This window comes from Primulina tabacum, chromosome 5 (assembly GCF_025594145.1).
Source record: "Primulina tabacum isolate GXHZ01 chromosome 5, ASM2559414v2, whole genome shotgun sequence".
In the NCBI taxonomy this organism is placed as follows: domain Eukaryota; kingdom Viridiplantae; phylum Streptophyta; class Magnoliopsida; order Lamiales; family Gesneriaceae; genus Primulina; species Primulina tabacum.
The window spans coordinates 3,259,886-3,274,819 of record NC_134554.1 but is presented as its reverse complement, the minus strand read 5'-3'; the positions used below and the strand labels follow the sequence as shown (position 1 = coordinate 3,274,819).

Below are 14,934 nucleotides of genomic sequence, written 5' to 3'. Positions count from 1 at the left end.
TATTCTCCGCTAAAGAAAACAAAAATGGACACAAATATGATCAGCCAAATGGCTTCGATCTGCGAAACTTCGAATATAAGATCCAGCGAGAAAGAAAATTGGTTTTCAAGCATGATCCAGAGGAAGAGCGGTGTTGGTACTAGCTTAAATGCATATTTTATACAACACAATGTCTGGTAAAATTCGGTACTAGCTTGATTGTTGTGAAAAGATCATCCAAGAATATATGATCAAAATGATAAATTTTAAAAAAAAAATACTTGGTGAGATTTTAATATAAAATTGTGGTTAAAATTACACTATCAACTAAAATCCATCAAATATTTTTTCCCTTCATTTTGGAAATGGTTATGGTCTGCAGAGGGATGTATCTCAAAGGTCCAATAGCGATTTCTGACAGGCCATAGTATTAGAGGTAGGACTTCCATAACATAAACCAAACATTGGATGCAAGCAATCCTCAACTATATCTCTCACAGCAAACCATACCTAAATTTATACATGAGCATCTAATCTCTAATAAGATCATCAGTTCGGTGAAAATGTTTGAAGCACATACCACACCTATCTGATAAGAACAGAGAAATATGCTTAATGGACTCAAACACCAGCCGGAACTTCCGTCGCTGCAGTGTCATCCTTTTTCTTTGGCGGTTCTTGAGACTTCTGTGCGACGGCCTTGTTTGGTACTAATATGATAAAAATGTTCCTCTCTCTGAAACTCTTGCTCTCCTCTATGGCCGACTGTGGGCAGGAAAAATATACAAATCAGGGAGATACAAAGTAAAACAAAATATCCTCAATAGGAGGAATTTTCACTTTTAAGTGATGATTGTACCTCCCCAACATCATTCTGAAATCGTCTGAGAAGCTCGATGGCATTATTTCTGTAATCATTTACACGCCCCTTCAAACTCACTATGACCTTAACCTGCAGAATTCATCTAAAATTTAACCAGTAGCCTAAATTATAGCACGTTATGAAGAATAGTATTTGTGCGCCAAAAAACATTTAGTATGAGAATTCAACCAACCTTGTCACCGTCTTTCAAAAACTTTTGAGCTGCTTTCAAACGCACGGTATAGTCATGAACATCAATGTTACAGCTGCCAAAAAATAATAGAGCCACCACGAATACAACGAGATATAAGTTACAGGATCTCTTACAAGTTAAGAATTGTTCGACAACATTTTTACTCGAGAAAGAGCAAATTATTGAAGTTTAAAAAAAAAAGACTTAAGTTAAAATGCCGCGATTTAGATTCAACTCTTCTTGGGAATTAACAGGGTAACTAGGAGGTAAACTTTTTCATAAGTAGATATATTACCCCATTTTCAGTTCCTTCAGATCCATGCGACCAGCTGTCATTCAAGTCAATTATTCAGTTAGCATAATCTCCATATCTTGCATGACTCATGCAAGAAATATAAACAAGAGGGAAAATTTCGGAAACTGAAATTACCAGCAGTTTTTTTCTGCTGATCTCTCTTTTTCTTCTGCTGCTCGTATCTATACTTACTGCATTAATTACAGAAAAAAAACACATAGATATCCGTCTCGCTGTATCGAATTGTGCCGACTTTGAAACAACATAAAAGAAAGGGATATGATCACGACAGAATTCCTCCAAGTCAATAATAAATTTAAGGTTAGGAATTAGGATAGACTCCAAAAACAACAACAATAACAATAACAACGAAATGAATCTTTTTTTTCACCAAACCTACTTGGGAAAATATGAGACATTCATCAAGGCCGTTACTCGCATCAACAATCAAAACAAAGCACAAGAGGATGTCTTACTTGTAATCCATAATCTTAACAACAGGGGGGTCAGCATCTGGAGATAATATCACCTACAATAAAAGGCCGCAATGCAATAAGAAAAAACAGAAGAGATAACTGTAATTGTTATCAGATATATCCCCGTTTCTTTTGTATTAAAAGTAGAAATACATGGACAAATTTAACCCAAAAGACTAACAAAATCAGAGTATGAGCATACCAAGTCAAGCTCTGCATCATCGGCCATTTGAAGTGCTTGAGTTTTTGATACTAATCCAACCTAAACAAAAATAAAAAATAAAATTAAAAAGAACCCCAATTAACACCACCCAATATGCTTAACCACACAGATCCCACACGCAGACAGGCATTAAAAGAACACTCACCATTCTTTGCTGTTCATCGATAAGCCTTACAGTGCTTGACCTGTTTGAAAACATATGGTTAGATTATTGTTTTCTAAAAAAAACATGCTTTTTCCATTTTTTTTTTGCGATTGATTCAAAATAAAAACTTTGCACATAAACAGTGACGGAGTAGGCTAAGGTTTTAGTTTCCACTCCCCCAAAATCACACATTCGCGACCGACTTAAAAAAAATCGCTTTTTGAATCTGCCGCTGGTAGCTTTTGAACCCCAAATACTTCAAACTCACCCAATGGAAGAGATGTTCAGAGCTTCATCATCATTAGTTTTGGATCTCCGCGAGGAAACACCACCGCCATAACTGGCGGAGACGGTGGATTTGGCAGTGGATTCAGAGGGCCAAGTTGCGGTGTGGAGGCGAAAATGAAAGGTAAATGATTGTAAGGAAAGGGGTTTGTGGGATTGGGAGAGGCGGGGGGGATTCTTGAAAATGGGGGCGAAAGAGCTGGTTAGACCAGCCATGCTACAGAGAATAGGATTTCCGAAAAATTACCCCATCTTATCGTAGTCTTTTCTTCTGATATAATTTGGAAAATTGCATTTTGAACCCCCATCCATTCTATAAATCCAGATCAAATCATTTGAAATTCAAATATTATAATTTTTGGTTCGAAATTTTAAGTTGGCATCATCATCATCTTATTACTAGTTAATCGACATTGTTTGAACAACGTCGTATTACTGAGCCAATATTCTTTTGTATCAATTAAACAGAAATTATCGATACAATTATTTAAATCGTTTTGACGCTATATTCGATAGTATTTCCTAATTTGCATAAAGTCGAAGAACAATGACATTTACTGAAATTTACATAAAACATCATGCTATACTATATATCATAGGAGTCGATGTAGCCAGTTTTGATTATTTAAATCCTTGCCCGTAAATTTCTCCTTAAAGTTTTTCCCGATGGAGCTTTGGGAATTTCATTGACGAAATAGACGCCATGTATCCGCTTGTAGGAAACCACCTGAATTACCATTATATGTCAAATCATTATTTATGTTAATTTATAAATTAACACACACAAAAGATATTAATAACATATTTAATTAAATTAATTTGATAAACATATAATATGTGCTTTGATAGCAGTTTAAATAAAATACCTGTCTGGAGACATACTGCTTGATTTCTTGTTCGGAGATGTTTGAACCCTTTGCACGCACGACGAATGCAACCGGAACTTCTCCTGTAGCCTTGTCCGTCCTACTGCAAAATGAAAGTTCAAGATTTCAAAATTTTTTTATAACTTGCTTGAGGTTGTGTTTGGATGGAATGATTTCGTTTGGAGAAAGATTTAAATGATGGAATTTGGAATGACACTGGTAGATTTAAAATCTATCTAACATGAATTTTATCCATACAACTAAATTGATTTGAAATTCATCACACAATTCAAATGAGTTTCACTAGATATCAAGTCATGTGTTAATAGTGATCGTATTAGATTTTAAATATATCTAAAATTAGAGTCATTTGAAAACCAAAATTCTTCTAACTTGTCTCTTACTTGGAACAAGTACCAAGCCGAAAGCCAACCGAAAGAGAACTCGGAACTCATAGCTACCATACCATTACTGATTACTCCATTCCCTATAGTTGGGTTGTTAGCTACCAACTATTTAGCTCTAGGAGATCACAGGTAGGAGAGCTAGGGAAAGACGCCTTCTCTTCATAGGGGGAACATCCGGATAAAGGAGCTTCAAAGACTGAAAAAGGTACAGTGGGTGCATCATCTTTTGTGCATTTATACGGCTCTAGAGTAGAAGAAAGAGTTTGAGCATCCCCCAGTAGCCCGACCACTTCACAAGAGTTTTGCAATCTTAAGAAGAGTAAACGAAAATGAAATACTTACGGCACAACGGCAGCATCGGAAATGGCGGGATGAGCTAAAAGCAACGCTTCAAGTTCAGCAGGCGCCACATGAAAACCTTTGCACTTGATCAGTTCCTTCAATCGATCGACTATGAACAGTTCATCGTCACAGTCTATGTACCCGATATCGCCGGTGTGTAGCCATCCTTCTTCGTCTATTGTTTTCATAGTCGCCTCAGGATCATTGAAATAACCTTTTTCAATCACACAAATTTAACAAGCATCCAATTTATTGCAACTGAAATTGAAATTTAATAATAATATAATAAAGGTGGCGTATACCTTTCGTGACTTGATCACCTGTGATACAAATCTCCCCGGTTTGATTCCGTTGAAGAGAAGCGCGAGTCAAAGGGTCAACAATCTTCATTCGAGCATTCCTTGTAACACTTCCACAAGAGCCAGATTTAAATTTAAAAGGTTTTTTAGCAAATCCCAAACACATTGTCAATACTCCGGCTTCGGTCATCCCATATCCCTGTTCAAATCCACATTTTATAAGAGATATACATAGAATTCCATTTTGATCATGTAGGATCATTCATTTTAAAAAAATCAAAATACGAGGTGTGGCTCACATATTTGTCTGAACCAGAGGAATCGATGATCCCCGACATGTTATTAATTTGTTTTTTTGGAACGAATATTGTTGAAGATTATAAAGACTACTTTTAGATGCAAAAGATCTTCATCATTTGGATATCACTTTAGGAAAACATGTCCTTTCAAAAACATATTATGTATATAAATATATGACACACTATTTATTTATATTTTACTATTTTTTCATAACTCAATCCACAAAAGCATAAGCAAACCCAATATCATTAAAAAAAATTATTTATTTATTTTTATTACAAATATATAATTAATAAAATTTTAATTTCTAAATAAAAAATTAACAAGATAAAAAAGGATAAAATAATTTTTTTAAAAAGAACTATAATATTAAACAAAATTTACATGTACCGTCGTTTTTTCTTGTTCGTTCGGAATCACATATTTGTAAAAAAAATTAAATTTTTATTAACATTTTAAAAAATAGAGTTGAAATAAATATAAAAAAAATAATAAAAAAGACGTCATTTTACTCACATAATAAATATTTGTAACTATAAATAAAATTGTAATTTTAAATTGGATTATTAATAATATATTTTAATATAAAAAATATAATTTTGATTTCGAAATAATTAAAATATAAAAATACTAATTTTTTTAAAAAATAAACTTTTTTTTAATAAACAGTACTTTGGTGGGAGGAGTTCACACCAGAAGATATTGATCCGAAATAATGTACTCTCTCATACAACAAACTAAATTATTGAGTGACGTCAAACTTTAATGAAAAGCAGGGTTACCTGCCCAATAGTAGCATTGGGAAGCTTTTCTCTAACTGTTTCTTGAAGCTTCCTATCCATGGCGGCCGCACCACACATCACTCGCCTCACTGATGACAGATCATACTTAGCTCCCGCCTCTGGACTTTTCGCTACCTCCAACAGTATCGGCGGCACAAACGGTGCGATTGACACTTTGTATTTTTGAATCATCCCCATCAATTCGTTGATCTCGTATTTTTGCATGATCAGAATCCCGGATCCTACTCTGAGGCTGCAGAGCATTATCGTTATCATCGAGTACACGTGAAACAATGGTAGCACGCACAGAGTTAAATCTCCGGCGTGGACGTGGAGTGTTGGATTTTCTCCGTCGACCTGAACCGAAATGCAAGTGACTATGTTTTTGTGACTCAGCATCACGGCTTTGGGGAGACCGGTTGTCCCCGAGGAGAAAGGGAGCACCGCTGTGTCGTCGCTGTGGATTTTAACCTCCGGCATTAACGTTTCGTCTGATTTTTTCAGCTCCGAGAAGTGGAGGTACGGCCGCGGTGGAGGATCGACGCAGACTATTACGGCCCCATTCTTCAGTGCGTAGTCCTCAACTTTATGCACGTAGCAACCCTGGGTCAGGATGAGTTTCGGTTTGGATATTTTGGCCTGGAAATCGATTTCTGCGGCGGTGTAGAGTGGGTTGGCAGTCGTGGCAGTGGCTCCGATGAAGGAGGTGGCGAGGAATGCGAAGACGAACTCCGGGGAGTTGTGGAGGAGAAGCATAATGACATGGCCTTGACGGATGCCAATATTATGGAAGCCGGCGGCAACCCTTCGGGCGGTCAGTTCTACTTCCCGGTGGCTGAAAATTTCGCCGGTGGTTCCGTGGATTATAGCTGGCCGCGAGTGGTGGCTTGATAAATTCTGGAAGCAGTATGTGTGTATGGGTAGGTGATTTGGAACATAGATATCATCAAGCTTTGATCGGAAAATTCTGTCTTGTTTTTCTTCTCTACACTCCATTATGCGGCGGAGGAAGTGGTGGCGGGGAAGGATTTGCTGAGGTGAATTACGTCGCGGACGTGAGTTAGCATATATTTGTGTAGGGAAAGTAGTTTATTTGAACAAATTTATTTATTTTTAAGAAAATCTTCGATTTATAAATATATATATATATATATATATGAGATAGTCTTGATGATCAATTTAAACTGATTTTTGGCTCGATCATGAAAAATATCATGTTTATATCGAAAATATTATTTTTCATAAAAATTATTATCAAGTTATTCTGTTTCAAAAATAAAAACATGTGAATTATCTTAAAAAAACCTACTCAATAGATAATATTTTGTCAAATATAAAGTCAACACTTGCCTACAATATTGTAACAGTTCATGATATTTTAAAGATGTGAAAATATTGATTTTTGACTTATGAGAATAAAGATAAAAAATAATTTTATTATTATTATTATTTATTTTGTCATTGGTATAAAATATTCAAATAATTTATTTGCAATTGTCTTCATATTAATAATACTATCATATTATGATTATAATATTTAATTATTTTATAACTGATTTTAGACATGTCTCACAAAATTGAACCGTGAAACGATTTCACAATAATTTTTTTGTAAAATGAAATATTGAGAGAAAAATTTTTTAAATCATTTTAAAGATATGTTAGTAAGGAATATAATTTCCGTAGTGATGTTGTCCATAATAAGGGAAGTGCAAGCATTGAGATAATTTGTTGAAATAAGATATCTATTTTCTAAATTTTATATGCGTAGCATAAAATATAGTACAAACTTTGTAATAGAATAATATTTCACCCCTTATTTTAATTCACTGTCTCCGCGTTGAAATAAACAAATTGAGCTCTGCGGCATTTATCATTCGATTATCTGATTTCAGGTACGAATTGTTGAAATGAGACATCAATTTATATTTGATCATTTAAAAATTGATATAATAATAAACATAAATTAATTAAACTTATTTTCAATCATTTCGTGTATATATCAACATGTATTCAATACTCAATATAATTCATTGTGTAGGGAAAATATTTCATTCGAACAAATTAATTTGTTATTTTTTTAGATAAAAAATTAAAATATTCTTATTTTATAATTCATAACTTCGATTCTTAAAACCCCTCTCAAAAACAACATTTGACTTTTTGAAAATTAAAAATATAAAAAATTTCCCCTAAATGTTGCTTTGCCAATTTTTTAAGCTAGCCAACCAGGAGCTAGTTCGTGGTAATGAAGGGTGTTCAATTTTTTAAGACATTTTTCTATTTATAAATTAATTATATTTATATCTATATCAGGATTATTAGGATCGATTCTTTTAAAAAAAAAAATTGTGGTTTGACGCATATGATTTTTATTTATTATTTTATACAATCATCAATATCATCTCAAAATAATTAATATACTTTGTTCTGGGCTGTTTAATAAATTATTGTTTTTTAAATAATAATCTTTTTAATGGGGAAAAAACAAATCTGATGGCTTTTTATTTTTAAATTCATTACTTGTCTTTCATATTTTCGTGCGTTAACCTTGATCATCATTTCGGTGAAGTGTATTTGACTCCATTTCTTACACACGTATTCACATTAAAATTGTTCAAATACATAATTTATTATTTATAATATTAATATAATATAAACATGTAAATTAGACATAATAAATGAAAGGTAAGTTTGAATCGTATATTTATGTATATAATTATGGGGTTTAAAAATTTTAAATCAAATTAATTAGAATTTTGTTATTTTTAAATTGTTAAACCAAACTCTTTTAATTTATACCACAATTTAAGGATTCCTACTGCTATTAGACATCTAATTACGACTTTTAAAATTACCACCATTTAAACCCCTAATTTAGATCAAATATAAAAATTATCACACCGCTAACTCTAATATAATAGATTTATTTTTATATTATTAAAATTAGGGGGTTTAAATGGTGGTAATTTTAAAAGTCGTAATTAGATGTCTAATAGCAGTAGGAATCCTTAAATTGTGGTATAAATTAAAAGAGTTTGCAGCGCAGCAATTCAAGGGTTGTGTGACATGCAAATGTACAGCAATGGATACGCGAGATTTTCACTCATATTTTAATACACTTGAAATGTTTCTTATCCAATTATATTTTATTTGGATTATTTGTCAACTTATCTGGCAATATATTAATATAGATATTAAAATTTGCGATATAAATAAAACACCTCGTAATTTAAAAATACTGCTGCATTTTGTGAATTATTGCCGAATGATATAATTTTTTTATTAAAACTAAATGATTGTATGTACAAAACGCGATTAGTCACTACAGATATTGCTGTGATCGGTTGAGTGTTTAGAAAGAGATTGAATGAAAACTCTCAACTTTTTTCTTCCGCTTCCAAAATATGCGTTTCAGACTTTTTTAGGAGTCAGAAACTGATCTCGATCTTTAAAAATGCCGCAGACTAGCAGATTACTTAAAAATACGGAAACAGTCCACAACACTTGATGAAACTTAAAGACACTATATAGTAAAATAACAAAACGTTTGTTCCTGAAAGTTCGAATGACAAAACCCTCATACGTCTCCTATTTTTCTGTTTTCAGATCACTAAGATTTTGATCAGTAAACACTTGTACAAATCCACTTCATTAGGACTTACTATTTCCTACTAAAACTCTTAGTATTACAACATTTAATGAATTTTGATTATGGGAAATACTATTTCCACATATTACAAACATTCCACCCTTTTCAGTATGTAAATACAATAAAAGAATGTGTAAATAATTAAGACACAAACGATCTTCTGAATTTGATACAACTTTATAGCGTGTATTGTTTTTGTAGACTTTCAGTATTAAAATCTAGAAGGTGTGAGTGATTTCATGATTTTACAAAAAGGTGAGTGTTTTTAACACATCATGAAGTCTTTTTATAAATCATCTTAAAGTTCGGTTAAGAGTACCTGAATCTAAGAATATATTTGTTATTTGTTTTTGTATCCAATATGATAATTATCAATTAATGATATGTACTGTTCATTGAATCATTTTAAAAATAAAGATTATTATTGTACAAAACTATTACAATAAATAGAGATATCATCGGATAGATAATACAAAGAAAACATATGTAATTAGAATAGTCTGTGTGACGAGTCAATTATACCGATATTCAAAATAAAAAGTAATATTCTTAACATAAAAAGTAATATTTTTTCATGGAATGATTCAAATAAGATATCAGTATCATAAAATACGACCCGTAAAATCGTCTCACATAAATTTTTTTTTTTTTATTTTCAGTTCGATGTATTGGTATTTCTTCTTAAAGTGTGTTCTAATTTTCATTAAACAACTCAATACCAAAAAATATGGTTCTGATTTTTCGTAAGATGAATACTGCTTCGAATTTTCCTTAAACAAATCAAGACAAAAAATCATGATTATGATTTCTCTTAAGAAATTTTGTAAATCAGGTCATCACTACAATTTAAAAAATATTCTTATCATATATGATCTATGTATGATTTATCCATGTGAAAAAATTAGATGTGGCATATTTTTGACCGTCGGATGTAGTAGAATAAGCATGATTGGTGAGTGTGCAGATAAAATAATATAATATTTAAAAAGAAAATACTACTTTATTTGAATATAATATGATTAAAAAATCATTAGACACTGCCTGGTGTGGATTTCACATTATTCAATGTCCGTTGGTTGGGTCAGCGTCGGTTACCGATATGTGCTTCTTTTTTTATTTACGAAATATTTTGTGAAATAATTTTACATATCAATTTTATAAAATATATATTTTATTTGATTCATTCATTAAAAAAATTAATATATTTTAGATAAAAAATATTATTTTTAATATTTTTTATTATAAATATAAAAAAATTGAATCATCTATAAATAAAAAATTAATGATATCGTTCCACAATAGATATATTCAATTATTTAATGAAAGATAGAAAAATATTAATCAAATAATAATGGGTGACAGGATTTGACATAATTACTTAAATAAGATTTCTTGATTCGAATCTTATTGGATGCTCCACACAAACCACTCTTCCACATAAACTGGACATTTTACTTGTTTGAACGTCCATATTGAAAAATATTTTTAAAAATATTTCATGGGAAACGTGCAAACGTACGCCCCGGAGGGCGTGGAGTGGGAGCCCTTCCCACCCTATATTTTTTATTGGCAAAAATTTGTTTGATTCGGTCTCACGGATCGTATTTGTGAGACAGATCTCTTATTTGTGTCACCCATGAAAAAAGCATTACTTTTTATGCTAAGAGTATTACTTTTTATTGTGAATATAGATAGAGTTGGACCGTCTCACAGGTTATGATTCGTGAGACGGTCTCACATGAGACTCACTTTTCTTTATTTTTGTTTAATAAATCTTGATATTTTCTTTTTATTGTTAATTTTTAATAAATTAATTAAAATTCAAGTTGCAATTTTTTAAACAATCGTTCAAAGACTATTTTAATTTAAAATATATTTTAATAAAATTTAAATAATATAATAAACAAAATTTTATTTATAAATACTCATATCCTTTCATAAACTATTTTATTCATCCTAATATAATATTCTACATCTTAAATCATTCCAGAATCTCTTCTTTACCATCTTCATTACGTCAATTTCATTTTTAATGTTTATTTTTAAAATCTTATTTTTATCCGAAAATGATGAAAATAACATATGATTTTTTAATCATAAACAAGTATGAATTTTTTCCTATATTGTACTGTTTCATTTCAAATTTAAAATATAATTTTAGCTTCAAATAAATTACACTAGTAAAATAAGATAAAATAATTTTAAGTAATAAAAAAATGAAAATAATAATATTATTTATTTTAAACAATAATAATTAAAATAATATAAATAGAATTGAAAATGTATTTATTTAATGTAAAATAAGAATACGAACAAGGAGGACACGCTTTTGTTATTGTGGAGAATAAATCCATGCACCTCGGCGGCGGAGGTTTCCTAAATGTAGCTTTGTTAAGTTTTTTAGCTAGCCAACGAGGTGAAATATACAGAAGACAATTTGAGTAAATAACACAAATATATGTTAAAAATCATAGAATCGGAATTTAACTGTGTATTATAAAATAAAATCTCACGACTTTGTGTTTTTTATTCAAAATTATTTTATTTGGATTATTTATATATTGAACTCTCTACAAGCAGGATCTTTGTATGTAGGGTTTAAAAAAATGCTACGTGACACTCTGTCTAGGGCCATATATAATTTTGAAAATTTGTATTAGACACTACTTAGCGTGGGTTCATTAATCAAAACCAGGGTCGGTTTCTGTCATAAATTCTTAGGCAAAAACTTGTGTGAGACGGTCTCACGGGTCGTATTTGTGAGTCGGATATCTTATTTGGGTTATTCATAAAAAAATATTACTTTTTATGCTAAAAGTATTACTTTTTATTGTGAATATCAGTAGGTTTGATCTGTCTCACAGATAAAAATCCGTGAGATCGTCTCACAAGAAATCTACACAAATTTTTAATGATTTCATACAAGCTACACGTTAAATCAAACGAGGAAGTGATAAGGATTAATTTGATATTAGTTAAAAAAAATATGTTTTTTTTAGTCCCCAGACATGTTGAGCAGTGAGCACCTCTCACTCTCACCAAAAAAACTGATTCACTAATAAATCTTTTATTTTCTTTTTTTTAGACAGAAAATCTTTTATTTTCTAAAAATACAAGTGGTTGATTATATCTATTAAATAATAATAATAATATAGTATTTACAATGATCTATACGTTTCATGAATCTATTAATAGAACAGACACGTGTGGGGGTTCGATGTCTCCGTATCAACACGTATCCAAAAAACAATAATTCAATTCGAAATTATTTTATATAATATGGTGGGATATTTTATTTTATATATTTTCATTTCTTGTCAAAATATATAATGTCATGAATCACACGCATCAATGTTAGCAATAAATAAACCTGTAACCTTTGCATATGGGTGAGAATCTGAAACTCAAAATCCTATCGAATTTGGAGAAAATGGATCCAATCAAACTCCATCAAATTAAGCCGTTTATATATTAACCAATTAGAATATTTATCTTGGTTTGACAACGGTTAAATTTTAGACTTGAATATAACTTAACCTCAAAAGTTAGCTCAAAGAAAATAAATTGTCATATGAGACATCCAATAATGTCTTGTCACTCATCGGATGAATTAAATCATTGAGAGTTGTATATATGAACTTTGACAATTTTTCTCCTTAAACTAGTTTTCAAGATTGAATTATGTTCAAAACTAAATCTTAACATGAATTCTTCAAATCTATGTATAACTTTTAAAAAAATTAATTTAGGTGATACAAGATATTTAACAATAACAAGTAATTATTCTAGAGACAAGAAAGAATACTTGCAGTAGATTTAATAAAAAATTATAATTTTTGGCCAAGCAAACCTGAAAAACGAGCTTTAGTTTTACCTCAAAACACCGACATTGGCTCAACAGACATGCCAGTTTTTGGAAATTACCGTGGTAAATCACATGCTACAGGGGTTGATTCCATCCTACATGTAGAGGCAGTACCTCATGATAGAATCAAGGGTCCAAATTTAGCCACACATACATGTGGTCCACTAATTTTTTTAAAATCACATATGTGTGTAAATCTTGTCCATCCAAATCATGTGAGAACAGTGTCCCTCACATGTAGCATGGACCTAACATGCTATAGGCCTCTTGTTTTGGTAATTCCTACCTAAGAACCTATAGGTGAAGACATACTGTTCTCTTCTTGTCTCACATGTGTGAGATAAATTAATATTATTTGTCGTTTAGTTCTAATATCCCTTTAGCTTAGAAAAAATATGGAAATTAAATAAATATACATTTGGGAAAAAATTGATTTTTTTTTTAAATTTGGTGTGACAAATCATACCTAAAAATGGTCTAATAACCTCAATTATTATAATATAATAATATTGTGATAGCGGAGAAGCATAGATGATTTACATTTATGCGAGGTCAAAAAGATATTTGAACAAACTACTTCAAAGAATCACAAAAGAAAATACGTATCAAACAAGAATCAAATTAATTCAATAGCACGATTAAGATATACCTAATATTTTATTAATTGGGTTTTATCTCATAAAATCATATAAATTTTTTAATTTTTATATTCAGAATACCCGAAAACCAGTGAAAATTGGTGGTACAACCAGAGAGCGGTTGTGTGTGTTTTCCCAGCCTTAAACCATAATGCAATCGTTAAAAAAAAGGCCCGTGTAGTAATAATAATTACTAGTGCATCGATGCACGCATTGCGTGTTTGTATAATATTTTTTATAATTCATTTGATTTATATTTAAATGAGGATCAAAATATAATTATAAAAAACAGTGAGGGACTATACTGTAATTTTGATATGTAAATTAAAAAATAAATTGAAAAATAAAATAATAAAAAAATGATCTCATTGAGAATTGAACTTATAACCTAAACCTAACAAACAATGACCCTATCCACTGAACTACAAATAACTTGCATTAAAATTTGAACATTTTATTAATATATATAATTATTAAAACAGACCATGACATCAAAATTAGTTACTCTAAATGTCTCAAACTTAATAAAATAGTATAGATGTCACAAATGGAAGCAAGAAAATAAGGCGGAGCCCAATCTAATAATGTTTTTTTCTTATCCCTCATTTTTTATCACTTTGATGTATATAAGAGTAATTATTACACATAAAATCAATTTAAGCTCGTTTTCATTCTTTTGAAGTGTTCTCTCATGACACCAAATAATTATTTGGATTTGTCATGCATACATTTTTACGATTTGGGTAACAATATAAAATTTAACCTGAAGATCAAGAAAAGTTAGAATTAAAAGATTAATCTTTCACTATCATTCAGTTTTGTTGGGTTAAACGTGCATGAAAGAGAGTAGTACTGAGATATATGAAGTCTTAGGAAGTTTTTGTGCGTAGTGTTGACATTGTGTCGCTTAATGTAAATTCCATTAAAGATATATATTTTTTAAAAATAGACAGTAAATTTTATTTCAAAATAAAATTTCATTTTTCTTTAATTTATTGTAAAATACATTAATTTCTGGAAAAAAAACATTTTTTATTAATATTGTTTAACGAAAATAAGGACATATATGTAACTTCACACAATTTACGTTATTAATGGATGATAATTTATTCAAGTTAAAATAAAAATTGGTGCAAAAACTCATGTGAGGCTGTTTCACGGGTCAATTTTGTGAAACATGTCTCATATCCGACTTGAATAATGAAAAAACATTGTTTTTCATTCTGAATATTAACCGAATCAACTTATCTAAGGGATATATATCCATGATACCAGCTCACAGAAGACCCATTCAAAAATTAGAAAATTATAAAATTTTGAACAAG

The 14,934-nt window shown here is 30.5% G+C and overlaps 2 protein-coding genes across 2 annotated transcripts; both read right to left on the bottom strand.

Annotated features, from left to right (window-relative positions):
• Positions 1–307: 307 nt before the first annotated feature.
• Positions 308–2,712, bottom strand: LOC142545549 (translation initiation factor IF3-2, chloroplastic-like). Its single transcript, XM_075652798.1, has 9 exons — positions 2,442–2,712; positions 2,174–2,213; positions 2,008–2,067; positions 1,806–1,858; positions 1,465–1,520; positions 1,330–1,363; positions 1,035–1,107; positions 839–931; positions 308–744 (listed from the first exon to the last, which is right to left on the bottom strand). The coding sequence occupies exons 1-9, from the start codon at positions 2,672–2,674 to the stop codon at positions 601–603; spliced, it is 786 nt and encodes a 261-aa protein (XP_075508913.1). The 5' UTR covers positions 2,675–2,712; the 3' UTR covers positions 308–600.
• A 182-nt stretch (positions 2,713–2,894) lies between these two features.
• Positions 2,895–6,547, bottom strand: LOC142545548 (4-coumarate--CoA ligase-like). The gene is made up of 5 exons (XM_075652797.1): positions 5,455–6,547; positions 4,376–4,571; positions 4,074–4,287; positions 3,325–3,427; positions 2,895–3,185 (listed from the first exon to the last, which is right to left on the bottom strand). The coding sequence occupies exons 1-5, from the start codon at positions 6,448–6,450 to the stop codon at positions 3,084–3,086; spliced, it is 1,611 nt and encodes a 536-aa protein (XP_075508912.1). The 5' UTR covers positions 6,451–6,547; the 3' UTR covers positions 2,895–3,083.
• Positions 6,548–14,934: the final 8,387 nt, after the last annotated feature.

Coding starts and splice junctions, on each gene's coding strand:
- LOC142545549 (XM_075652798.1), bottom strand. CDS start 2,674: ATGGCTGGTCTAACCAGCTCTTTCGCCCCCATTTTCAAGAATCCCCCC. Junction 1,859..2,007: donor ATGATGCAGAGCTTGACTTG/GTATGCTCATAC, acceptor CTTTTATTGTAG/GTGATATTATCTCCAGATGC. Junction 745..838: donor TTCAGAATGATGTTGGGGAG/GTACAATCATCA, acceptor TCCTGCCCACAG/TCGGCCATAGAGGAGAGCAA.
- LOC142545548 (XM_075652797.1), bottom strand. CDS start 6,450: ATGGAGTGTAGAGAAGAAAAACAAGACAGAATTTTCCGATCAAAGCTT. Junction 4,572..5,454: donor CCAATGCTACTATTGGGCAG/GTAACCCTGCTT, acceptor GGATTTGAACAG/GGATATGGGATGACCGAAGC. Junction 3,186..3,324: donor AGCAGTATGTCTCCAGACAG/GTATTTTATTTA, acceptor ATGGTAATTCAG/GTGGTTTCCTACAAGCGGAT.